Source organism: Panthera onca, chromosome B2 (genome assembly GCF_046562875.1).
Source record: "Panthera onca isolate mPanOnc1 chromosome B2, mPanOnc1 haplotype 2, whole genome shotgun sequence".
Taxonomy (NCBI): Eukaryota; Metazoa; Chordata; class Mammalia; order Carnivora; family Felidae; genus Panthera; species Panthera onca.
This window is the reverse complement of record NC_138343.1, coordinates 112,680,367-112,706,619: the sequence shown is the minus strand read 5'-3', so window position 1 is coordinate 112,706,619 and position 26,253 is coordinate 112,680,367. Positions and strand designations below refer to the sequence as shown.

The 26,253-nt window shown below is 39.9% G+C and overlaps 1 protein-coding gene and 1 long non-coding RNA gene across 7 annotated transcripts in view; one reads left to right on the top strand and one right to left on the bottom strand.

The window, feature by feature from the left end:
- Positions 1 to 2,714: 2,714 nt before the first annotated feature.
- On the bottom strand, positions 2,715 to 14,014 carry HEY2 (hes related family bHLH transcription factor with YRPW motif 2). 3 transcript variants are annotated; one of them, XM_060616574.3, is made up of 6 exons: positions 13,733 to 14,014; positions 11,723 to 11,801; positions 11,504 to 11,587; positions 9,131 to 9,212; positions 4,086 to 4,727; positions 2,715 to 3,993 (listed from the first exon to the last, which is right to left on the bottom strand). In XM_060616574.3, exons 1-6 carry the CDS (start codon positions 13,813 to 13,815, stop codon positions 3,983 to 3,985), a joined length of 981 nt encoding a protein of 326 aa, XP_060472557.1. In that variant the 5' UTR covers positions 13,816 to 14,014; the 3' UTR covers positions 2,715 to 3,982. The 3 variants fall into 3 exon arrangements, with proteins under 3 accessions (XP_060472557.1, XP_060472556.1, XP_060472558.1); XM_060616573.3 differs by having other exon boundaries at positions 2,715 to 4,727; positions 13,733 to 14,013; XM_060616575.3 differs by lacking the exon at positions 13,733 to 14,014 and adding an exon at positions 13,379 to 13,704 and having other exon boundaries at positions 2,715 to 4,727.
- Positions 14,015 to 14,394: 380 nt separating this feature from the next.
- Positions 14,395 to 26,253, top strand: part of LOC132667611 (uncharacterized) — a 247,883-nt gene continuing 236,024 nt past the window's right edge. The window contains exon 1 of one of the 4 annotated variants that reach the window (XR_013555751.2): positions 14,395 to 14,662. This is a non-coding gene — a long non-coding RNA (uncharacterized LOC132667611). The remainder of the gene's footprint in view (positions 14,663 to 26,253) is intronic. The other 3 variants (XR_013555752.2, XR_013555753.2, XR_013555754.2) reach the window with 3 other exon arrangements.

Genomic DNA, 26,253 nt, shown 5'->3' with positions numbered 1-26,253 from the left:
CCCTGCCTGTCATAATGTTTGAACATTACTTTAGAAGTCCCTCAGATTTATTCAAATTATGATGAATTATCATGTTTGTAATAGTACAATATCCCAATGAGACCAAAAATCCTCTCCCACTAGTTCTTAGGAACCTCTTGTCTCACTCTCATGGCACTTCCTTATTTTGAGGGTCCCTGTGAATAGCTAGAGTGACAGTCACACCTATAATTGTCAGGCTATAGAATCACATTAGCGTGTGCTACCCACATGTCATTCGAAACTTAACATGTACAGACAGGGTACACGGTAGTTATTCAATAAATACCTTCTGGCTCACTGATGGGAAATACAAAAGTGTGTTTTAATTCCTGTTGACTGTATTTCTAGGCCCAAAATGGAGCTACTCCTACCCAAGTGCTACATGAACAGATGGACCTTCAGATAGCTTGTGAGTGCCTTTAAACGTTCCACTTGACTAGAGGTGTGGTATATCCAGATACTCAATCCCCCGATGCCAAGCCGACTCTGGGCCTTCTCACCCTAAACAAGGTTGATTATGTAACCCTGCCAACCAGATATTTTCCATTTTTCTCTTCCCTGTTCTTTATTCTTTATTCTATAAAATCTTCCTTTTGCCCCATTTTGCAGTTCTCCAAAAGGAGACTGCCTCATGAAGTGTTAAATAAAGTTTGTATCACTTACATTGTTTTCTTTAATCGTTTTCTGACATGGGGCATACATACAGCTTTTAACATTTGGGGAAAACCAGATTTCTAATAATGTCACCATTTTCCTTTTATCCTATGAAAAATCCCTTGAATTAATTTTGGGATTAACTTTTACATAATTAAAAGCCACTAATAAATCAAACTTGAAAAGTTATTTTCCTCCTGGACCATAAAAACTATTTTTTTTTTTTTTTTTTTTTCTGTTTTGGGAGCAAACATGAAAGCTACCACACTTAAAGGCAGAACACCACTTTCACAGAACATTGTATCAGAGATGGGAAACAGTTGTTAAAAAGAAACATCAGGCTCAAAATGGAGTCACTTGTGCAAGACCCACATAGGCAACCAAGACTTAATATCGAACCAAACTGCAGTGACCTTTAACCAGTCAATCTGGAATTAACCAATCAGTACCAGTGAGGCCATTTGCATGACAGACCGCCACCCTTTCCCCAAAGGAAGGTGACCTTGCCCGAAACAATTCACTCTTTGTTAGAAACTTCCTTTTGCAGCCCCCTTCTGCCTATAAAAGCCTTTCATTTTGTATACCTTCTTGGAGCTCCTTTCTATCTGCTAGATGGGATTCTGCCCGTTTCATGAGTGGTTGAATAAAGCCAATTTGATCTTTAAATTTACTTAGTTGAATTTTGTTTTTTAACACAGCAAAATGTGATGTCAATAGCTAATGATGTGAAACACTTATCAAGGACCAATTAACTTCAAATGACCAAAATTATAGACAACGATCACCTTTAGGAACTATGACACCCCTTAGCAACTATGTCGCAAGTTGTTTTGCAAATATTTTAATCAATTAATTGGAAAAATAACAGCCCATATGTAACAGGGAAGGAAAAAAAATGTAAGGAAAAACCAAAAAGGACAAGAAAGGGAGGAAAGGAGGAAGAAAGTGGATTTATCTTAAACTATTTAATCCAAATTAAAAATAAAAATTCCTGATCTCTAAAATGGTTTACATTCCAAAAAAGGAAAAGAAATTCTTTGAATGCTGACATTACAACAGGCACAGAATCAGCTACTAGATCTTAAAATAAGAATTACTTCTATGCCTATTGTCCACAAATCATGACTCAAAAGCAAACTTCAAATACTACTAAGTCCATGTCCTTATTTGCTACTTAACTCCATCAGAGCTAATAGAAGACGCAATGATCACAGAACTTATAGACAGGAGGAACAAAGTGATCTGGTTTTGCTCATATTTTACCCACATACAGACAGAAATTAGAAAAACTATATACTTAATTTTTCAAAACTAAAATAATGTTAGAAACCTCACACTTTTCCCCTTAATAGCATAACTGACATGAATAAAAACATTCTTTTTTTAAAAATTCTTACGTTTGGCCCAATAGCTTCAGGAACTGAAATAATCTCTTCTAGGCTTTATTGAAGGAGGGATATGTGCACAATTTCTATAGCATCAAAAGAAAGTTTCATTGAGGTAGGTACAGAGGATTTCTCATCAGGAAGCATGTATATGCTTATCACATATACAGGTGATGTTTTAAAAACCCTCTACAAATGTTTTTGAGTTACAAGATGTATGACACATTCTAGCTTATTATCCCAGGTTCAATGTACTATTATTTGGAGCTCTTGTATTTGCACTTTTCTAAGAACCACGGTTAAGAATAAAAGGCAGAGAAAACTGATCACTTCCTGTCTCCAAATAATGTCAAACCCACCTATGCTGAATTGATATACAAGCTCAGATAAACACTATTTTCAGGCAAGCTGTGAATTATATTAAATGACTCTGAAAGTGAAAAAGAAAAGCCACGGCTTAAATTGTTAGTGAAGGAAGGCCTTGCTTGAAATTCATGTCAACTTTCCATTCTGCAAAGCAACTCATCCACATAGAAATAGTCAAAAAAAGGACTTCATTTAATTAGGGATATTTAGACTTTTGCATAGAAAAAGGTTACAAAGTAATGCAAAAAGGACTAGGTACAATAATTTTAAAACAAATATTAAAAAGTATAATTTTGTATAATGTTTAACATTCTCATGTTTATTGCTTTCTCCACACAGCAGAGAAATGAAGTGCGTAATAATACATGCTGTGTCTTTACCTTTCAAACATAAAATCTCACGTGCTCAATTTCAATGTATTAAGAGATTATTTTGTCATTAAAAATAAAAAAAAAACACCGTTATGCAGCACTAGTCTAGGCATGAACAAAAAATAATTTATGTACATCCCACTGCATACATTCATCTTGATTTGGGATCAAATGCAATCATGAGCTTGACAAAGAGCATTTAAAAATCGTGGCTTTTCTCTTCCCAATGCTCTCTCCCTGTCTCGTCACCTCCAGAAATGCAGCTTTTCCCAAAGGGCGACAAGAATAGGTATTACACATTATCAGGACAAAATGAAGAGGATAAATACATAAAAACAGTCCAAATGAAACAATAAATTAACCTAAACTTTTAGACACTGGAGAGTTTTCAAGTTGGCATGAATCAAATAGCTTCTGGGGGGCACATGGTAGGCAAGTGCTTCTAGGTGCACTCTATGTATGGTTTTACATAAAGAAGCACCAAATTTTGAGCCATGGAAAAAAAAAGTGCCTGGGGGCTTGCAGGCAGGGCAGAAATGGCTGTTAATCTGAGCACTGATGGAATAATTGCTTATACCAATGCATTGCTAAATGTCACCATTTGGCAGGCAAGTCTGTACAAAGAAAGAAAACTAAGATAAAACTAGGTCTTTCAACTTGAAAATTATTTTCAGCAATCCTTTTGGCCAACAAAAACCTCTTGGTTTCAACAGAGTACTCTTCGCTGGCATTTTATTAAAATGTCTGCAGCCTAATGCAAGACTTCTGTCCCTTTCCTGTCTTAACCTAACCTCTATGATCTTCTTTACTTGTGCAATGTTAATCTGTTCACAAGAAAACTTTACTAGCTCAGGCACTTATGAAACACAAATATTTTTTTTCCATCTAGTTTCAAGAGAATCCAGTCAGGGTTTTGGTTTTGTTTTTTTTTTTTTTCTTCCCCAATTCAGACATACTGATGCACTCCTGGATGGTACAGTCCATATATTTCCCAGGAAACTTCTAAATGAAAACAAGTGTGAAGTTTTCAAAAGTTGCTGATGTCAGTTACCAAGCTGCCTTAAACAAAACAAGAGAGAAAAGATAATACCACATTTCCACTTGTGAGGTTTGTGTCTCAAATAGCTTTATTGTTCCTTTGTGGATCTGTAGACATCTGTATGGCTACTTTCAGGGTGCAGAGGTTTAAGCTGACTCTGAAATGAAGGACATTCAGTTACTATTGCAAAAAGTTCAATGCAAACTTAAAAAGCTCCCACTTCTGTCCCCCAGGGTCGGTAAGGTTTACTGTTTGTTCCGCCGCTTGTCTGCTGAGGGCTGGAGGTGGCTGACACCGTTAGGGGCGGGCTGATGGCGGTGGCGGCTGCCACTGCTGCAGCTGCGTTCGGGGGGAGCATGGGGAAGGCCCCCGCGAAGGACAGAGGGAAGCTGTGCGCGGCTGCGGTGGCTGCTGCAGCGGCTGCGTGGACAGTGGCCGAGAGGGACAAGAGAGAGGTGGACAGAGGTGGCACGCAGGGGGCAACGCTGCCCGTTGACGGCATCCGAAGGGCAGAATCGGCGTGGGCAAACGTGGCCGTGAGCAGGGCAGAGCCGTGGGCAGGAGGCACTTCTGAAGCCGTGGAGAGGCGACAAGGCGTTGACTCGGAGGCGTGGAGTCCGTTGGGTTGGAGCAGGGCAGCGGGGAGATGGTGGAAGGCCGCCGCCCAGTGGTGCGGGTGCAGGGGGTGATGGTGGTGGGCCAGTGAGGACGTCATGGCCGCCGCCTCCCGCTGCGAGGCGCACGTGCTGAGATGAGAGACCAGTCGTACCCGCAGGGGATCCGAGGAGTCCAGGCCCTCCACGGAGCTCAGATACCTGGCCACCTCCGTTAAGCACTCCCGGAATCCAATGCTCATGAAGTCCATGGCAAGAGCATGTGCGTCAAAGTAGCCTAGAAGGGGGTTTGAGTGAAGTGGGGGCCAGGGCAGGGAGTGAGAGAAAACGGCACGATTACTGTGAGTAAACACCAACTGTGCTCCTCTCGGTGCTGCAGAAGATTCAAGCGGGATGACGACCCTTTCTCAAAATGTTGCCAGTTATTTATGGTTGTAACTTCTGCAGAAGAAAGTACACTTTGCAATTCACATGTGTGACAAGGCTGGCAATGCTATATGCTACAGTTGTTCTTGCAACCAAATACTACGGTGGGGAAAAAAATTAAGAACATCCGTGTTTCAAACACTTCCATAAAAAACCAGGAGGGGATGTCTCTCCTTTTGTACGGTGGGATAGTGAAATTCCCTCGTAAACTTTTGCATGGAAGTACCGAGTTTCAGTCTCTTTGTCTCTGTCACATGAGGTGGAGATTAAAGGGTTTATCTGAAACATCCTCACTCTTGGCATTTGTCACAGAGATATGAAATGTATCTTAGCAGCTTGAAGACCTTCTTTAAAAATATGCTAGAATCTCTTAATAAACTCAACAATGTTTTTTGACTGTTTTTTTTTTTCAAAGTGAAAACATCTTGTCATTAGTTTGTAACAAAAAGATTTGATGAAAACAAAATGACTTTTTAAAAATCTTGGTTACTAATTTGAAGATCTTACTTTTCTATCATGCAATATCAGGCTGCTTTACTGATAAGAGATTACTATACCTCTTTGCTTTTCTTAAATTTAAATATATATTTCCTTCAGTGGTTAGCTTACATTTTCCTGGCATCTACCCAGGAAAAAGATGTGCATTAATTTTTCAGTGTGTATGCATGCACAGCCCACATCGAAGGTCACTACCGTAAAAATGGCTGGAGCTGGGTCACATTTAGAAGAATCCCTTTTTATCCACTGATAATACACTGGACAGAAAATAATAAAGTATTTTTATTAATAGTGCCAATTTAGGATAGAATAATCAGACAATTGGGGAAATGTCACCACTTTGAATGGGTGACCTCTAATATGTACAAATGCATCTTTTTTCAGATTCTTTCTCATTTGTAACTTTTTTTTTTTTTTAGATATTTTCAAATTAAAAATTTACTCAGTTTTGGGATATGGGTATATCTAAATGAGAAATACCACAAAGTTATTTTCGTCTAAGGCATTTATATTCTCTTTTTCGTGTTTCTGTAGATCAAAGTATTACCTGTTTCATTTATCATCCACTAAAAATTAAACCATCTTATTCTGTAATCAAAGCATTTGGAAAATAGTATTCACAATATTCACAGTCCTAAATAAAGTTAGAATATCAACAGAAATTTGGAAGTCCCAAAAACACATCTGAGGCAAAAAGATACACCATGAAAACAGTAAAAATAACAGCACAAAGCAGATACAAGAGAATATCATGAAATGTGGGAGATCAGCAACAAAAATAGTTAGCATCCCAGAACTTCAGCTTAGTTAGCAACAAAGTCCCTGGGATTAAGAGGGAAAGCTCTTCCTGAAGACGACGCCTCCGTGGACAGATTTCACATGAGGACCCTCAGGGTTCTTTGCGGGGCATTGCAGGCTTCTAATTTTCATGAGGTAAGGAGGGAGGAAATCAACAGAAGTCAGAGTCCAGAAATGCAGAGGGATCTAGAAATTTAGGTTCCTCTACTAAATTCTCTCTAGAAGCTACCTCAATACCAAGATAGACTATAAAGAATGGAACAACATAACTGGAGCCCCAGGAGCTTCCAAGAATTTTCATGAGCGGGTACAAGATGATTGAAAGTTGTGGTTTGCCAGCTGTATGTTGTTATACGTGGCTGAGTTCTCTGTTGCATATTGAGGAGTATCAATTGTGTAATTCCTATTATGTTGCTGAATGCAGAGGGAAATGGCAACCAACAGCTGTCTCCTGGGAATAGATATTGGGCCAATAATAAAAGCACACGGAGCCATTCCACACCACTTCCTTCATGCCATCACTGTTATGCAGCTTTGAGTGAATAAACTCACAACAACCTTGTGAGGTAGACACTATGGCTATCATCATTTTGCAGATGAGAAAACGGGCTCAGCGAGGGTTAGTAGTTTACCTAGGGTCACAGAGCTAATATATGGCAGATCAAGGATTTGAAACCAGGCAACCCAACTGCAGAGTCTATGCCCTTCACCACTGGGAGGCCCCTACAGCAGTTGTGAGTCTTTGATGATGTGAGCTCACATTGCCCGCCCCTCCTGTTTAAGGCCCACATTTTCTCCTATGGGATGACCTCTCTAATGACTTGGCAGTCAGGCGACTTGTGTGGAGCTTGCTTGGAAATGTCTGTTCATAAACTATTCTGGGATGAATTTTAGGACTGTTCAGGTAGCCAAGAATAGCAACCAAGAATGGAACTTAGTTTTTATAATAAGGCATAAGAACAATATTACTCTTTAGAAGTATAGCTCATGCCAAATATTTGAAACCCTGATAAGAATTCTTGGCCTTGTGGTGAACAACACCAAGGGAGGCAGAGCAATCAAAAAGCTGTTCCTGCACCATCACTAACTCAACTAGTCTTCTACATCTGAAGTAGCAGGTGCAGAGACAAAATCATGGGGCTGAAAGTGCTTTAGAGCTCAGAGTGCTAGTGTAGGCCTCACAGTACTACAGAGCACTTCTGCCTTGGGTTAAAGGTCAAGCAGCAGCCAAGCTGGGCTGGATCACTGGCTTCTACGATTTCATCCAGTTCTCCTCTATTATGTAAGAACTTTTACATCCTATTCTGAGGGTTACATTTTAATGATTAGAAATCACAATTCCATACCCATGCAGGATGGTTTCTAGAGAAGGTGGGCTTCTCTTTAAAGTGTTTACTTCCCACCTAAAAGATTGTGAAGGCCAGTGCTGATGTTTTGTTTTTTCAGTTTACTTATTTTGAGAGAAAGAGAGAGAGAGAAAACGAACGAACAAACAGGGGAGGGGCAGAAAGAGAGGGAGAGAGAGAATCCCAGGCAGCTTCCACACCATCAGTGAGGAGCCCAATGTGGGGCTTGAACCCATGTACTGTGAGATCAGGACCCAAGCCAAAACCAAGAGTTGGACACTTAACCAGCTGAGTCATCCAGGCACCCCCAGGGCTGATGTTCTAAAGGGCTTCAGGGGCGCCTGGGTGGCTCAGTCGGTTGAGCATCTGACTTCGGCTCAGGTCATGATCTCACAGCTTGTGAGTTCGAGCCCCGCATCAGGCTCTGTGCTGACGGCTCAGAGCCTGGAGCCTGCTTCTGCTTCTGTGTCTCCCTCTCTCTCTGCCCGTAACCTACTCACATTCTGTCTCTCTCTCAAAAATAAATAAATATTTAAAAAAATTAAAAAATAAATAAATAAAGGGCTTCAGCAGTATGGCCATACTGGAGTTAAGTACTGAAGTACTTCTATACCAATTGGTAAATAGCTACTTCCCTCCAATGCTTTGGCTCTGCTCTGATCTAGGGAAAACTGTGATACTATGTGATAAAAAGCTAATGCTGAGCAGAGAAGCCTCCAGGATGGAGGGAAGCACTTAGCCCCTGGTGGTACCCTCTCCCAACCCAGTTGTCAAATGTACTGAGTAACAAAAATACTCTCGGTTAAGGTGAATAGCAAAGGCTTGCTTGAAGGCTAAAAACAATACAAAAGGGCAAAATCAAGTCTCAGTAACATGTGAGAAGAAGGATAATAGAATGTGAATAAGTTATTACAGCTTTCAGGATCTCAAGTCTATTTTCAATATAACATGAGGGTCCATCCCTGACCTCTGGATGATTCTAGTACAGAAGATATCTCTCCAGGGCACTGGGCCGGGGGCACCTATTCCTGTTTGCTCTCTGCAGGAATGACTGCTCCATTAGTAGTTTCCAGTCCAGAGAATTACTACCTACACTTCAAATGTTCTGTCTGGTCCAAACCCAAGACCAAGCAAAATCTGAAAACAATGAAAATAATTCTTAAGTCAATTCCTTTGAAATAGTTGTACTGTATTGAGTCCCAGCCTTGATCTAATGGAGTCTGGGGGAAGGGAAAGAAGAAGAGAAAAAGATTGCCTTTAACCTCCTGTTTATGTTTGGATGTTTGTGTGTTTGTTTTGTCTTTCTGTACAGATTCCAGCATGTGCTTCTGAGGTCCCAAACAAATCTCTGACCAGGCTGCTGTGAATGAAGCTTTACTCCCACAGTATTATGAAAGCAAACACAAGCCCAGGGTCAAGTGCTTCTTTTGTTCCAGAAGTTCTTTCCCACGAGTTCAATCCTGCCATTAGCATTGATTTCTACAGCTTTAATCTGGGACCTCCTATCTCAGCTTGTTAAAGAACTGTTCAACTATGACTTTCCTATAATCTTAGGGGAGGGGAATGAAAAGAGAAAGGCGGAAAGGGGGTAAAAATGAAGTCACCTACTTACCTTTACCCCCAGTTGCCTGAAGCATCTTTAAATGATCTACTGTCATTTGCAGTATTTCGGCTTTCTCTAACTTTGCAGATCCCTGCATAAACAAATCATGAAGTCTTATAAGTCCTATGGAAACTGACTTGGAACATTTTACACTGGATTTTCAATTTTTCTTCTCACTAGAAAAGTCTAAATTTAATTTTTTTCATAGAAAAATCTGAATTCTTTGCAAACTTTACATGCAAACAATAATTATTACATCATACCTAATGACAGATATTTGCCAATTTATCATTTAAAGACTAAAAGGCATAACAAATAATTTTTTAATCATATGATTAAACTATATTCCTAAGATTACTCCACTAAAACTATTACACTGCAAAAATGTCAAATCTTGTATCCAATCTCTACCCTATATTGGGGGACATTCAACAGTCTAGATCAGCTGAATCCAACTCTGAAGGTTAAGGAAATAGGATCTTAGCAAATTAGATTTTTCAAAAATAAAAAGTCCTAGTAAGCCTTTAAGATACACCCCTGGTAAGGAGAACCAAAAACAAAAAAGGGAAGACTTAAGGTTTTTTGGGTTTTTTTTTTTTCCAAAAATTACCAGCAGGTGTCACTGTGAATGCCAAGTTCATAAACAAGAAAGCATAATTTACTCCTACCTAGTAAGCATCAGAAATGCTTAAAGATTATTTGAACCCTTTAGAACAGTTCTTAATAAAATGCCTTGGGAATATATTTATACGTTCTACTTTTCAAAATAAGGCAACCTCTAGAAACCAACCAAAACACAAAATGTGCCACCTTGAACTGCCTCAGAGGACTCTGGGTAGCTTCTAATTTCCTGGAAAAACTAAATAATTAAATCAATGTGTCTTTCTCAAAAGGAAACTGAAGTTTTCTTCAAGTTCCTATGCTCTACTTTTTTGTGAAAATTATCAGCACCCTGTACATGGTGAGAGTGCCAGAGTCATTGAAACCGCTAGAAAGAACACTCTTCTAATCACACCGTAACAGGGCCAGCTCGCCAGGGTTGGTAGCCAAGCCTGGCAAATGGGAAAGCCTGTGTTTATGGTAACTAACTGCCAAACAACTGAGGTTAGCTTTTAAGGTTTAAGTCGACATTTAAGAAAAAAAAATCTAACAAACTGATGGGAAAAATACTCACCAAATAACTGCAGACATTTTGGTACCCAAAGTGAAAACAGTGATTACTGATGTTTTCATTTTCAGCCTATTGTCATTGAAAATGTTACTAATCAAAACTACAATTTCCACGTTACATTTAGCTTACCAAAGTCGGTTTCAGCATATAGGTATCTTTTTTTTTCTCTCACAAATGTATAATCAAGAGCCTGTTACATCTTGCACTTCTGTCAATATTCACTTTTTCCATCAAGATGTACAGGAGTTTCAGTGAAAGTAATAACAAAATTGCAGTTTCTGGATAATTGCCAAGGGCTTTTGTAGGGCTTGCTGTATAATGTTTGTAGTTCATGAAGTAAACAACAAAATGACATAAACAAACAACTGCTGTCTTATACGCTATTCGAATTAAATTGAAAGTATTTCCAACAGTGTATGATGCCATATTCTTTGAAAGATGCTCTTAGAAATCTGTGCCATTAGCCATTGTGGCAAGAGATATAAAACTTTTCCAAGAAAACAAAGGAAGATTTAAACATTTGGCTTCCTCCTTTTCTAAGTATGCAAAAAAAAAAAAATTTATTTTATTATTTTTTTTTTTTTGGTAAAGGAATACTTGAATTCTGAAAGAGGGAATTGTTGGCTAGTTTTATTTTTATCAAACTTCCAAAGAGATGCCCCAAATAGAACACCACTCTATTAATCTAGGGATTAAAAATGAAACTAAGTGATTTGGTAAATAAATTGTATTAGTACTACCATTCAGGAACTAGAGCTAGAAATGTTACTTCCTGGACTTTTGTTATTTTTAAAATAAAAAGCGCTTCTTTTTTTTTTTTAGCAGTTTACAAAAAAGTGAAATTTTGTGATATATATATATGTGTGTGTGTGTGTGTATGTGTGTGTGTGTGTATTTAAAGAGTACGACATACAGCTGGGTTTTGAACAAAACCACTACTGGTCTTCATAGAAAGAACAGAGAAAGCATGAACACTGTTACCCTTAAGGGAAAATAAGCTGAAGAATGGAAATGTTTTTCAACTTCATGATGGATTATGTTTTTAATAGTTTTGCCACAACAAAGCATTTTATTGAAATAGCTGCTCTGTGCCAGATCAGGGCACATACACCATTATTTTAATGAGCTTTAACAAGAACCCACATTCCCAGATGAGAGAATCAGATTTTCTGAGTCTTTTGGTGGGGTGGTCAGGGGTGAGGGTTGCTTACTTGTTTCTCAAAAGCAGTTGGCACCAGTCGTCTCAACTCCGATAAACTGTTATTTATCCGATCTCGACGCCTTTTCTCTATTATCTATCCCAAAGAAAGCAACACAACAACAAAAATTTATGAATACACAAATGATAAAATTACTCTTAATGGAAGAACACCACTGTTATACATTAGTCTGAATCACATGAACTAAAAAGAAAAAAAAAAATCACATACCCCTCTCCTTTTCTTTCTTGCCATAATCTGAGATGTTGTTGTTGGGGAATTCGATCTAATCACAGAGCTAGTACTTTGCCTGTGAAACAGGAACAGTACATCAGGTGCTGCATTAACATAACAATGGTTTCTTCTGGGTACTTCATAGCACCCATTAAATATTGAGCGACTGCACAGCTCAGGTCTATATTATTTTATTCTTAATTCTTACTTTTCTCTTAACATACTTTGTTTTCAGCCCTTATATCTCTTTCCATGCCTTTTTTTTTTTTTTTAACAAGTAATCCAGACGCCAAATCCATTGACAAAAACATCTCTCAACTTTTAAGTCTTGCAGTGAAAAAATTACAGGCAGACAAAATGAGAAGTTAGAAATTAGTACTTCCTGGTGCCACTCAAAAATGTTTCTTGAAAATCAGCTAATCTCTAATAGCATCCTTCCTGCACCCTCCTCGTCAGACCCACTAAGCAAAGCAAAGCAATTTTAAAATAAAAGCCATGTTTAGCACCACTATCAAACAGATATAAGGTCATCACATGTCAAACTGTTGTCCATAGATGCAATCTTCAAAATAAACAGAAGTTATCTTACTATCTCAAAACTTCAATTAGACATATCTCACAACAGAAAAAAAAATGTAATGTTTTGTATACTAATCTTCCAAAAGAATGCCCCAAATTAAATACGGCACTGATAGGGAAATTAAAATTACATCAACTACTAGGTAAATGTTTTAGTTTGAAAACGAAACTGTAGGTGAGTATCCCCTCGTCTTCAAGCTAAGCTTAAATCTCTATAGGGGCTGCAATCAATCTTGAGTTTACTAATGAAAAGACATTTTATACTGAAAGTTCAATCAATTATCACCTATAACTTTTATGATGCTTTCTAGTTTGTACATGTTTCTCTTCATAATTCGTGGATACTATGCTTCTTTATGTTCTCTAATTCTCCAGGTTGCTGTTATTTGCTCTTTCATTTTAGAAATGTTGCACACACCAGGTTCTTATTACCTCACCTTCTCACTTCTGGATCTTATTTCGGAATTAACTGTCTCCCTCAGTCCCACCCCATCTCAACTGGTTTCATCTTTCACAAGGCTTCTTCTGTTTTTCAGATCTCATTTTTTTAAGACGACACACGCTTTAAAAATAATTAAAAGATACTTTGCAAACGCTTCCTGTAAATATCTTTGCTGTTGCTGATTTCACGCTTTGGCTTGTGCTTACGAGAATAACGATGTGGAAAGAAAACCAGTATTCCAAAGGTAGGAAGAATTTTGCTCTTTGAGTGACAGCTGCAGATAAATAATTAAGGAGCTTGTGGGGATGCCAATTAGAAGCAATTATCATTTGACCCGCCTTGGCACTAAAATGCCTCGGTAATCTCCCTCTGTCACTGGAAAGTGGAGGTCTGGCTTCTGTGATCACGACTCCGATCTTTTCCAGACTTAACAGCAAGCAGTCGAAGAGATGATCTACGCCCGAAACGATCCGTCACTCACTCTCCCGTAAACCCACTCACACACGGCCAACGGAAAGCTTAACCTCCTTAGCCTTAACATCGCAAACTACTTTAATGTCTCCAAAAGGCAAGTCATCATTTTAGGCTCTTGAAAACTTAAAAAAAAAAATTCAATCTGTTTTGCTCTTCACCTGGCCCATCCTTAAAGTGCTCCCACAGTTTCAGAGGCGGGGGCGTCGCCCGTCGCCAGCCGGTCCGCTTGCCTAACGCTGACAGCCTGGGACCCTCCCTCGCCAACTCCTGCGCAGTCTTTCAGTCGCGTCCCCTTTCCTCTCCGCCCCACCCCTGGTGTGAAAGCCGACATCCCCCGCCCCACCGCAACGCACGCTCCGTGAGCGCCCACCGCTCAAAATTTCCCGGGCAAAACTTTCCCCGCTATGTTAGGACGCCGCGGAGAGGAGCCTTGGGATTTCCAAGGAGCCGCTCGCGCACAAAGCTCCCCGACGCCTCGGGCTCCGGGCAGTTCCCGTCGAGCCCGCGCTCACCCCGAGTAATTGTTCTCGCTCCCCACGTCGATGGTCTCGTCCATGTCGCTCTCGGAGGTCGTCTCCTCGCAAGGGCGCTTCATCGCGGCGAAGACGGCGCTGGGCACAGCCCAGCCCGAGCCACCGACGCCGAGCGGGGCGCAGCGCCCTCCCTGCCTGCCTCCTCCCTTCCTCCCTCCCTCTCTGGGCCCGGGCAGGCGCGGCTCCCGCGGCGGCGCGGTCGGCTCCTCGCGGCTCTTTCCCACGCCGCAGCCGAGCTCGGCCGCAAGAACCGGCGCCGGCCACGCCCCTCCGCGCGGGCGGGGCCACCTCGCCCGCCTCCCGCGCGCAGGCCCCGGCCGCCCCGCCGGGTTCCGCCTCCTCGGGGTCGGCGTGGCCCACGATTGGTTGGGGCGGAGGGGCGGGGCCGCGCTCGCCAATGCTCGCGGCGGAGGCTTCTGCAGAGGCGTGGGAACGCGGCCGCGCACCTGGGGTCCCGGAGCTGCGCGCGGGCGGGAGAGGCAGCGGCGAGCCAGAGCGTGAGGTTGATAGCTCCCGCTAGGGCAGCACGCGGACGTGGGCGCGAGCGCGGCGAGAGAAGGCCGCTGAGGGGCGGGCTCCGGACCTCGGGTTTCGGCCCTCCTCCTCACCCCCCCCACAGTCTGACGGTGAAGTTTCTGTCTTGTGTTTAAAGAATAACTCCAAGCGCGTGGCTGAGTGTGAGCGAGCGTGTAGTGACGTTGGGAGGCGCCGTGGCTTAACCGAACCGCCCCACTCGGCCGTCCCTCGTCTGGACCAAAACTGCTGACTGGCTGACCCTGACGGTCACATTTGCCCTCTGGGGTTTTAGAAAACCTTAAATGAAAGTTGCTTTTCTCCCTGGCAACTCTCGAGGCTGCTTCCGCGGCCTCTGGGCTGTGGACAGATAAGGACGTGAGTTTCCCCGACCAGGTACTTAACCGCTGGCTGTCGGAGGGTCTGAGGTCGGCTACCATGTGACGTTCGCTTTGCTCTAAATCAGTTATTTCCATTTGGCCACAGGGGCCTTGGGTAGTAGACTCCGCTGAGTAGACTGTGAGCCGGAGTTGTGTCTCCTCCGGCGGCGGGAAAGACTAGAGCAATGGTGCAGGTATTTCAGGACACACTTTTAGTAGTTTTTCAACTTCGAGGTTTTCGGGCTTGGATTACCCGGATGATGGCAGTTCTCCGCTCCCCTAGGTGTGTGCGGTCGCAGCGGCAGAGTTCATTAGAATCCCGAACGTGAAAAAACCAAGCTTGGAAAATCAGTTTGTTTTCTAAAGGACGAATTCGTGTCCTGTGTTCAGTGCATTAGACAACGTGGGTTGTAAAAACTACAGAAGTGCTTGGAAAACATGTTTTTAAAAAGCGGCTCTTCCCCTGTGTTGCGGGGCTTGGAGAGGCTACGCCGACGTGCCTCCGCGAGGGCAGGAGCTGGGCAGACCCAGAGCGAGAGGCGGCGTCGGCTCGCCCGCCCCGGCGCCGCGGTACCGGGAGGCGGGCGGCGGGTTGGTCGCGGGCGAGCCGGAGGCTTCTTGCTCCGGGACAGCTCCGTGCTTAGTGGAGAAACGGCTCTGAGAAAGGGGCGTCTGTCATTCATCACAACCCTCCGCCACGGACGGATTCCTGATTTTCTAGGGATCTGATTAGGGCGTCCCTTTGACACTCCATTCTGTCCCCACACAAGACCGGCGCGGGCGGGGAGGAGGAGAGGAAAGGATGCGACGGGAAAAGACTGGGCCCGGGCGGGGGTTGGGCGGGGGAGAGCGGGAAGGACGTGCAGCCAGCGTGTTAAGCCCTCATTAAAACACAAAACCCCTTCCCCACACGCCCTCGTTTCTTTTGTGCGGTCCCCACCGCGGTGCCTGCAATAACCGTGTGAACAGAAATCCAAAACGTTTCATCCTGACTTCTGAAACTTAACCCCAGGCAAAATACACAGTCGGCGGGGGCCGAGCGGGCCCTGGTGGGCTGGACCAGGTCAGCTCAGGACGCCCAGGACGCGGGGGTGGGGGCGATGACCCCCCCGCCCAATTCGGCCGTCGGCCTCAGGGTGGGAGCCCAATCCGCGCGGGTCTCTGGGCCTGTGCTGGTCTGCAGTGGCTGAGTAGCTGGGCACGCCGAACGCAGCTGAGCCGGCCCGCATCCCTCGGGCTCTCTGACCTCCCCTACGCCACTCAGCTCCAGATCCCCGCAGGCCTGCGGGGCTGAGCCCGACGCGCGTGTTGTCCGCCCCGCATCCAAGGAGGATGTGCCAATGACCTGTCCGCTCAGGCCACAGGTGAATGCGCTCCAGCAGGCCTGGCGCGAACTCAACCTTCACAACTTTCAGAGAGGGCTGCACGTCTTTCTAAAAACAAATGCCTACAGGTGCAATTAACGTTTGCCACAAGAGCAAGTAATCCCGCGCTTCTAAACGCCAGAGGCAAAACCTGAGATAGTCACTGAAAAAAAATAGAGTTCATTCTCACTATATTAGTGCATTTGATTACTATAATTGTGGAAAATTGCAAAGAGGAAAACGGTTTGCTTGCAATAAAGTAGCAACTACTTATATATAGTTTTTCCACGTTTGCCTTTGAAGACTTAACTGTTCTAACGTGTTATAAAGAAAAATACAGCACGGAAAAGCACACGCGGATTTAATGTCGATTACTATTATTATTATTATTTTATTTTATTTTTTTACAAAGAGAGTCATGTATTAAAACCTTTTGGAAAACCGCTGGCACATGGTAAGCGCTGTATAAGTCTTTTAAATAAACAAGAATGCTTAAGACAAAAGACCTCGGTGTTTTTAACACTGTCATAAGCATTATATGCTCACTTATATGCAAAATACTTAATAGTAATTAGGAAGCATGGGATTTTTCAATCAGGTCTTTTATTTCCCTCAAGTATCCTATTTGACTATCTCCTGGTTAGGCGTCTTGCCTGATCTGTCTTCCACTGAAAGTGATTCTCAGGTCAGAGGAGGAAACAGAAGGAGGAAACTCTTTAAAACGCCCCAGTTTGCTTAGGAACCGTTGTGGATTGTCGGGGGCTGGAGGGGGCTGGAGGGGTGGCCAGTGCGGAGAGAAAGAAAAGAGAATGAGAGAGCGGCGGGATTTCAAGCCTCAACGCCCCTCCGCTACATGCTTTTCAGCGAAAGTTGGTTGAAGGCTTACTAAGAGCCGGGACAGAAGAAAAGATGTCCGATTGCAGAGCAAACCGCGGTTCTTTCCTTTTCAGAGATTTGTACAATGAGATAATGAGACCCAAAGATATGAAGGACTTTCCTAGAAACGAAATGCCATTAGGAGAGAAAGCCCAGAGCGACGGATCTAAAGGGAATGGAGGAGGGGAGAATCTGCCGTCTTCCCGAAATTGGTCATCTAGCTCATGTTTTGTGCTTATGTGATTTAGCTCACTTAAAGACATGAGAGTGAGATATCGAAAGCCAAGATCTGGAAACCTCAGACTCAATGGCCCTGATCCCCTTCCCCAGTTCTTCTCCCACCCATTTAATTTTACAGCTGTTTAAATTACAATTTTTGTATTTGTATTAATAAGTTTGGTGGTATTGACCTAGTTTTATCTTGTCCCACAAAATTTGAGTTTTCTTGCACAAATTAATGAAGTGATTGCTTTGCTGTAATTCTGAAATTCTCCTGGCAGTATTTTGGAAAGGAACCTGGGAATTAAAAAAAAAAAAAATCTTCTTGGTCTGCTTTTTTGTTCATTAGAGCACTCTAATGTTTCAAAATCACTTGTCATATGTTTTGGTATTTGTGACTTCTTTGAATCCTTTGAGGTGCTCCTTACAATTACTTAAAAAGTATCTGCCATTCCAATGTTTGGCTTCTCTTAAGTCACCAAGGCATGGCACCATTTAAAAAAAATGTTTAATTTAGTTCTCAGTGAGATTGCAGGCAGTTCATGTGAAGACTTTTATGTTAGTCTGAGAAACCTAAGTGCACAGAGTTCAAATTGAGCAGTCTAATTTTTTGCCCTATCTGAAATACGTATTATAATTATTTACACAGCTTTCTCTTGCAAAGGGAAGATAAACAGGTTGCTGAGAAGTGGTAGTCTATTTGCAATTGCTGGGGCAGGTGACCAGCACGTGCATCTGTGGGCAGCTTTGTTGGGCTGCCCTCCCTGACTACAGGGCTATTGTGAGCTGGCAATGCTTTAAAGTGTGTGAAAAAGCTGCCCCCTGAGAGTGGAGGCCAAGGGCAAGATCCTTGTAAATTTTAATACCTTTCTCAACATCAGGCTGGCAGAAGGCAGGCCAACCGAGGGTCATGTAAGACAGAACACATGTTAGGAAGGCACTAAAGTAAAACAAAGCTGAAAGCAAGTGCCAATTTAGGCCCACCAACCTTGAAGTCATTGATAAAAGGGAAATGCTTTACTAGCTAACAATTATTTTTGCCTAGCCACATAAAGTACATCATATTTCTTGGCTTGTCCCAAGTAGTGCTACTTACTTATTTGTTACATCAAAAACTCTGAGGTAGGAAATCTTATACCCAAAGCCCCCTTCCTTAGAAGTTAGAATGTTTAAATTGATTTGTTATTAAGGGGTTATTTATTTAAAAGCTTTTATTTCAGGAATGGTGTTATTAGTTCTTAGAACATGCCCAGGAATAGAGGCTGGTTTTATTGCTAGACCCTTGAGGAGAAGGTTGTATAATTAAGTAACTAGTTTTCCATATCCCTGTAAGCAACAGTCAAAAGATAACTTCACCCACTCTTATCAACTTCTTCTTTGTGAGGACTAAATTGATGTTGGGCAGGCTTTTCTTTCAAGGAAATTCTTTTAAATTTCTGTTTTCTTGAAGTTGGTTTGACTGCGAGATATTTTTTTTCCTTTTTAAGGATAGAGTTAGTAAGGATATATTCACTTCTCTCATGGAAGAAACCTTTTAACTAATTGCATGCCCATCCTCTAGAGTATGGCCTGACACGTACTGGGTGTACAATAAATGGTTTGAAATGAAATCCTTTTTGAAACCAAAGAACTCCCTACTCCTTTCCATATATATAGAATTTAAATACATTGGCATAGTAACTAGAAATAAACAACCATGAATTTAAACACCAGGAAAGCATTTACTGTTAATGGGAACTTAGTTTAGCCCAGAGCTTCCTGGCAGCCAAGTCAGAAAGAGAAACATAGTGTTTTCTAATTCTTGTAACCAGAAAAGAGGAAGCACATCTGTTTTTCAATAAAGAAAAACTTTATCCAGCAGCTGAATTCTAAAAGAACTACATGATTGCTGTGTTCACAGACTTAAAAAATTTTATTTAAAACAATTATACTTTGTCTAAAATTCTCTTCCAAGTATTATATTAATTATAAAATGAACAATAACATTCATATTATGCAAAAAATGAAGACAATAGTTTATCTACTAATAGCCCAATAAGCCATCTACTAAGCTCTCAAGAGTAAATAATTGCCATTAATAGGACCTGTGCCTCAAAGAGTTTCAAAAATCTGGATTGTCCACAGTAAAGTTTCTGCTTTCAGTTTTAGAAAAAAAAATATATCAAAGATTCGTGGATCTGGTTGGTTGGCATTATTTGATGAAAGTGAAAGAAAGAAACTCTACATGTTTCTGAAATATCAATTTCTGTGGAAAAATATAAGAGTAAAATTATTTCCCACTAGAATGCAAATGAACACCTATATTTTCTTAACATTTTTATTGGAACATTTTATTAGATGTGTGCATATTTATGCCCTTATCTGCTTATTTAAAAATTGATAGATGACTTTATGGAGAGGAGAACTCTCCTAGGTTGGAAATAAGAACTTGCTAATTTTAGATTTTCTGTGGAAAAAAAAATAGCAGGCTATTTTTGGACCTTCATGCTTTGCAAACCTATTGAAGTGCATACTTTATGAGAAACATAGAAAAATAACAAGTTTTTCCCCCCCAAGACAGGGCTGTATTGGTTTTAGCAGATTCTGGTTACCCAGAATTTAAGTAATTCTGGGTATCTATTGGTTGAAAGGCAAAGCACAGAAGTTTAAAAAAAAATTTCTGCCTTTAGCTTTCAAAATAATTCAATGTAGTAATGTAAGAATTGGAGATATAGTTTTTAGAGATAGATTTTGGTTTCAAGTAATAGCTCATTCCACTTCTAGGAAGTGAATACTTTAAAGAAAATAACAGTTCTTTTAGGACTTTGGCATTCATTGGTGCAACACAACCTGTTTGGAAACAAAATGTCACGGTGCTTGGTAGAGAGCAATCATGCTCAGCTGCAGCATGCAGAGAGGCTGTGTACTGTGCCTTGACTATGTAAGAAAGGTGCATCTTGAATATGTAAGAAAGGTGTTTCCATAGCACTTTTAATCTGAGAATTCGAGGGCTTCATTGAATCATGCATGAATCAAAACTCACAGCGTTGTAGGATTTACTTGTCAGCGCTCGCTATCAAGATTTTGCTAGAATAGTCTCAACAGGAACATTCATAATGTCTGAAAATAGGTCAAAATATGAATAGGAAATAGAAGACCCATACAACAGTTGTTTATGGGTACTTAACACGTATACCTATCTACAAGTAGATAGAAGTGTCTATATGCAGATTGATATAAAAAGCACAAAGTAATTAAAAGTTTTTAAATGGACATGACTTGATTGTTAGTAAATAAAAGGCTATGGTAATATCTGGCATAGAGCAGATATTCAAGTCAGGAAAGTGCAGCATTGTATAATTAAACCACCATTTGTAAACCAATTTACAAATTTTGTAAGTTTATTTTCTTTATTTATGAAAATTGCAATCATTGTATTCAAGTTTATTTTATTTTATTTTAGATACTGAGATACCTTGTCTTTTGTCTATTCTATTGTGTATTTTTTTGTGTATTTTCTAAGTCTCTTAGAAAAGCAGACTTTTGTATTTTGAAGCTCTTGGTGCAAGGGGAATAAGATTGTTATATTAAAAGGTTGGGAGAGTGATTTTTTTCTGGTGTTCAGGTGAAACACCTGAGAAATCATGCTCTGCTTGTGTGAACCCATGAAATATTGATAAACTGACTATATTTGTTTGCATGATTCTAGTTGTGATAACAAAGGTGTGAACAAAATTTAAAATTGAAAAAAATCCAACGATGATTTAATGTGTTTGTATGAATTGGGAAAAGAATGTCCATACTTTGATTTTTGCAGTGAAATACTGTTCTCATTCAAAAATGTAGTTTGAGAACTAATATGTTGGGAACATCAGAGTGGGGGCTAAGTAAACAGAACTGTGGGGGTGGGGGAATTATCTAAAAATGAAACCAAAGAGATTGTGAACAGAGATCACTGACAGAATTGTTAGTTTGTATACTTGAAAGTAATAAGACTCACTCATTAATCCTGCCTGATTTTTCAGACTGTGCCTGTCTTAAATTCATTCTCATTTCCAGGCCACTGATGTACTGAATACCTACTTTGAGCAGTGCTCCCTGTTAAGCAGTGTGGGTAATACCTGGTGAATAAGACTTAATTTCCACTCTCAGGAAATAGCAGGAGAAATAATATAGGAGTCTAAACACAAAGAACTGTTACACAAGATGGGATTTATTTAAGGCCAAAGTAAAAAAAAAATTGCATGCTATGGACATAAAGCAAAAAATTCATTTTTCTTTTCCTTTTTTCTTTTTTTACAGTTTATTTATTTATTTATTTATTTATTTATTTATTTATTTATTTTGAGAGAGAAAGAGAGAGAGAGAGCACTCACACGAGCAGGAGAGGGGCAGAGAGAGAGAGAGAGGGGGAGAGAAAGAATATACCAAGCAGGTTCCCTGATGTTAGCCCCACTCAGGCTCAATTTCAGAACTGTGAGATCATGAGATCATGATCTGAGCCAAAATCCAGGGTTGAAAACGTTTAACCAGCTGAGTCACACAGGCACCCCAATGAAAATTCGTTTTTAAAGGGAGATTTCATGAGTGGTAGTTCCAAAATTTTGGGGTAGAATTAGAGGGAAGCAATGATGTTGGAAGGGTGGGGGTGACCCAAGGATATTTGTCTTCAATTTCCACTTATATAATAAGCACGATTTTCATTTAGAGATTATGTTTATTGGGATGTCTTTGTATTGCTGTCAAACGTTATGAGGAGGATTGTCTAATCCCTTATCTATCCCTTGGTACAATCATGGGAATAAGAGAAAAAGTGGCATTTGAGCAAAGTTTTGAAGGATGTCTGGAATAGCTACAATTTTAAATACACTTTCTTGGGGAGGGATCAGCATTTGCAAAGATACACGGAAGCTGAAGAAGCAGGTGAATCTTAGGAAAAGAGGTGATCCTTAGCTGGAGTGTAGGATATGGAGGAAAGGTGGGTAGAAGGGAGAGAGTTGTGTTGGGGGAAATGAATTAGGTTGTATCCAAACCATGGAAAAGCTTGCCTGCTAAGCTGGGTGTCTTGAAGTCATTTGAGAGTTACTGGAGGTTAAGAGAAATGACATGTTCAGATCTGTAATTCATTAGATTGATCCAATCAAGTTTCTTCCTTGTTTTAGTTGTCATCACTAATTTGAATCAAAAACATTGTAGTAGAAGAAAAATTCCAGGAAAATTTGTCCTTCTAAGTGGAATTTTTGATATTCATTGTTTCTCTGCATAAGTCTTTATGCCACTGGATGAGCATTGTCACGACTGTTAACTTGGCCTTCAGGAAACTCATAGTTTTCTATAGGTTACTTGGGTTTATTTAAAATGACCCAATTTAGATGAAAGAACATGTTCACTGTCTATTTTGTGGAGAATTTACGGAATTATGCCATGACTTACACATCAATATTTACAGATTTGTTTTAAAATCTGCCATGTCATTATTAAAATAAGCATAGGGTTATACTCTTAAGGATTAAGAGAATTTTCTAAACATGAGATTTTCAGCTTCATTGACTTCAGAGTAACCTATGGCACATGAACACTGCTAGCTAACTCAGATTTATCCAGATTAAATACTTGCAGTGAAAGATTGTGCCCTGATTCCTTCCTGCTACTTTCCTTCTGAAAGAGAAAAATAGGATACAGTTACTTTTCTACAGGCTACCATAAATATTTAAGGATATTACAATTGAGGTGTCCTTTAACTGTTTTTAGACTCGTATTGTTACATTCTTCCCTGAAAGACCTTGTCAAAATAAAAGAAACTTGCATCTAAATATTGAATATTCAATCAGTAAACAACAATAATGTTTAAGAAGGAAATGCAAGACAGCCTTAAAATAGTGATTTTCTTTTAGTCGCTGTATTACAGGTAAGAATAAAACAAAGCTCCTTTTAGTGAATAAAGGTTAACAAGGTGGGGCCCTTATTGAATCAGAGCGCAAAACTTGCTGTGCTGAGATTTGCCATCAGATATTACTTTACATCCATCTCCAATCCATTGATCAATCATCTAGTGAGCTCTTTAAGGAATTCAACAGCAGTGTAACATGCGATTTGGGTGGGGGGGGGGGGACTTCCTATCCAGAAAATACATTAATGGTTGGATTAGCTGCCATTTATCAAGGGCTTGCTTTGTGCCAGTTAGCTAACAAAGCACTACATGGATTCATTTATTAAATCCTTACCAGAACTCCTTGAGGTAGGACAATCATTATCTTTATTTTACTGGTGAGAAATCAAACCCAGTGAGGTTAAATAACTGCCCAAGGTTTTATGAGTATTAAGTGGTAGAGTCAGGTTTGACCCAGGAAATCCAAAACTGGGCCAGTGCTCTACCCACTGGATATTGCCTCCAAAAAGGATGCATCTGGCACAGACAGTGCAAACAGGTAGAGGCAATGCAGTTTGAGAAAAATTTGTTTCCCAAAGACCATTTATAAATGTATTGTTTGGGCCAAATCTCATAGCAACTATGTAATACATGGTAGGTTTTTTGTTTTTGTTTTTTGGTTTGGTTTGGGGTGTGTGTGTGTGTGTTGTTTGTTTGTTTGTTTGTTTGTTTTGAGGGTCTACCTTCAAAAAGCCTACCTACTTCACAACAGGAAAATTTGTGGTTAAGAATATAAACTTGGCTTCAGACAGCAGGAAGGTCTTTCCCAACTCTGTCACTAACTACATGGCTTTGAGCGCGCTCCTTTTTTTGAACCTGAGATCTCAGGTGTTAATGACACCTAAATAAAAGGGTAAGGAACAAATAAAATAATGGGTATCAAGTGCTTAGTGACATGCTGAACACATGACAGGAAACAGATATTATAGCTAATTAACTAATTTGGGTCCTGAGAACAGGAGACCTACTTTCCTGTTCCTTTTGTATCTTTATTGAAATTGAAACCATGTTTTATTTTTTTTTATATTACAGTAGCAATACATGATTACTGCAAAAAAATTAGTAAGCTGAGTTAGCAGTAACATTTAAATTGCCATTTAACTTAGTCAACAATCACCATTAGTGATTAGGATGATCATTCTTCCATTTTTTTCATCTTTACAAAATATGAAATGGTTTTGCCTAGTATTATTTGGTAAATTGCTTTTTAAACCTCAATTAGAACAGTGAACATTTCCTGCATTTCATTAAATAGTCTATAGCATCATTTTTTTTTTTCCTAATGTAGTAATTTTGGTATGGATGTATCATAAACTTACTTAACTGTTTCTTATTGGGCAATTAAATGGGTTTACAATTTTTTTCTATTATGAACAATGCTGAAATTTAGAAAAACCTTATAGATCAAAAAATGTGTATGCATTTTAATTATTTTGGTCTAAATTTCTAGCTTCAGGTGACCAAACAGTATTCACCTTGTAAACACTTGATATTTCCTGCCAAATTACCATTAATAACAGTTGGACCAATTTATTTCTCTGCCAGCAATGTGTAAGAATACTCAGTTTTCTGAATCATCACCAACATTAGATAGTTCAATAGTTGCCAACCTGATAGGTGAAATACTATCTATCATTTTTAGTTTTTTATTATTAATGATATTAGAATTTTTTTCATAATCTTATTGGCTATTTATAATTTTTTTGTGACTGTTAATATACTCAGTTTTTCTTTTGAGGTAGTTGTCTTTTTATTATTAAAGATGCTAATTATAAACCGAAGCACTTAATGTTTGTCTCATATATTTTCAGTTTGTCATTTTCTTTTAAATCTTATTTATGAAGCTTTGATGTTTATGCATAGAGATTTTTACTTTTTCAACTTTATATCAATATTTAATATTTTTTCCCATTAAGAAACAATCTTTATTCAACCTAGATTTTATTTTGGTATATTTTTTTTACGTGGGAATGAATTTTAGTTCATTCAACAAACATTAACTGCATGCCTGTAATGTACCAGGTGTCATGCTTTTGCTTGGGAAATCACCGGAGCACAATGCAGGCGGAATTCCTGCCCCAGGAGGAAGTTCATCCTTTAAATGAGTTATTAGTTGTCTCAGAATAAACCGTTGATGCTCAGACATTACCTTTTCACTGACTTAAATTCCTTCTTAATTGCCTACCAATTAAGGTTGGTTACCAATTGTTTCTCTGTTCCTGTGCCAAGATCTCACTGTTTTAATTGAATTATAATTTAAAACAATGTATTTTAATAAATAGACAAGGGATAATTTCATTCTTCATGTTTTTTTTTTTCTTTGTTTCATGGCTTATTCTTTCTTCCTTTTTTTTTTTTACTATTTTTTTTATTTGTGGCATAACATGTATACTATAAAACAAAATCTTCCATTATAACTGTTTTCACATGTACAATTCAGTGGCATTAATTATATTTATGACATTATGCAACCATCACCACTATTTCTAAAACTTTTCATCACCTCAAACAGAAACTCCATGCCCATTAAATAATAGCTTCCTATAATCCCCTTCCCGAAGCCCCTGGTAACTTCTAATCTACTTTCTCTCTCAATGAATTTGCCTTTTCTAGATATTTTACAGAAGTGGAACATAATATTTGTACTTTTATATCTGCTTATTTCATTTAGCATGTTTTCATCCACGTTATAGCATGTGTTATAATTTCATTCTGTCTTATGGCTGAGTAGTAGTCCATTATATGTAATACCACATTTTGTATATCCATTCATCCTTTCTATTTATATAGTTGGTAGAGGGTGCAACTCATCATCTTGGGGTTGCAAGTTCAAGCGCATGGTGGGTGGAGATTACTTAGAAAAAAAAAACCACTTGTACTTCTGGAAGAACTTTAGAATCATGTTGTCAAATATTTCCTCCATATCCTCTAATGTCTTCCTAACATCCTCTCAAGTGCCTTCCATCCCATGAATCCTATCTCCCCAAGTTGCTAGTCCTGAGTGCCTTCATAAAGTCCCAAGCCCACAATTGTACCTTGATCCTTGAACATTTCCTTCCCTCAAGCTGTCCCATGCTTTAAAATTAGTTACTTCCAGAGGCTCCTGGATGGTTCAGTCAGTTAAACAATCTGACTCTTGATTTCAGTTCTGGTCCTGATCTCACAGTTCGTGAGTTTGAGTCCCACATCGGGCTCTGAACTGACTGTGGAAGCTGCTTGGGATTCTCTCACTCTCTCCCT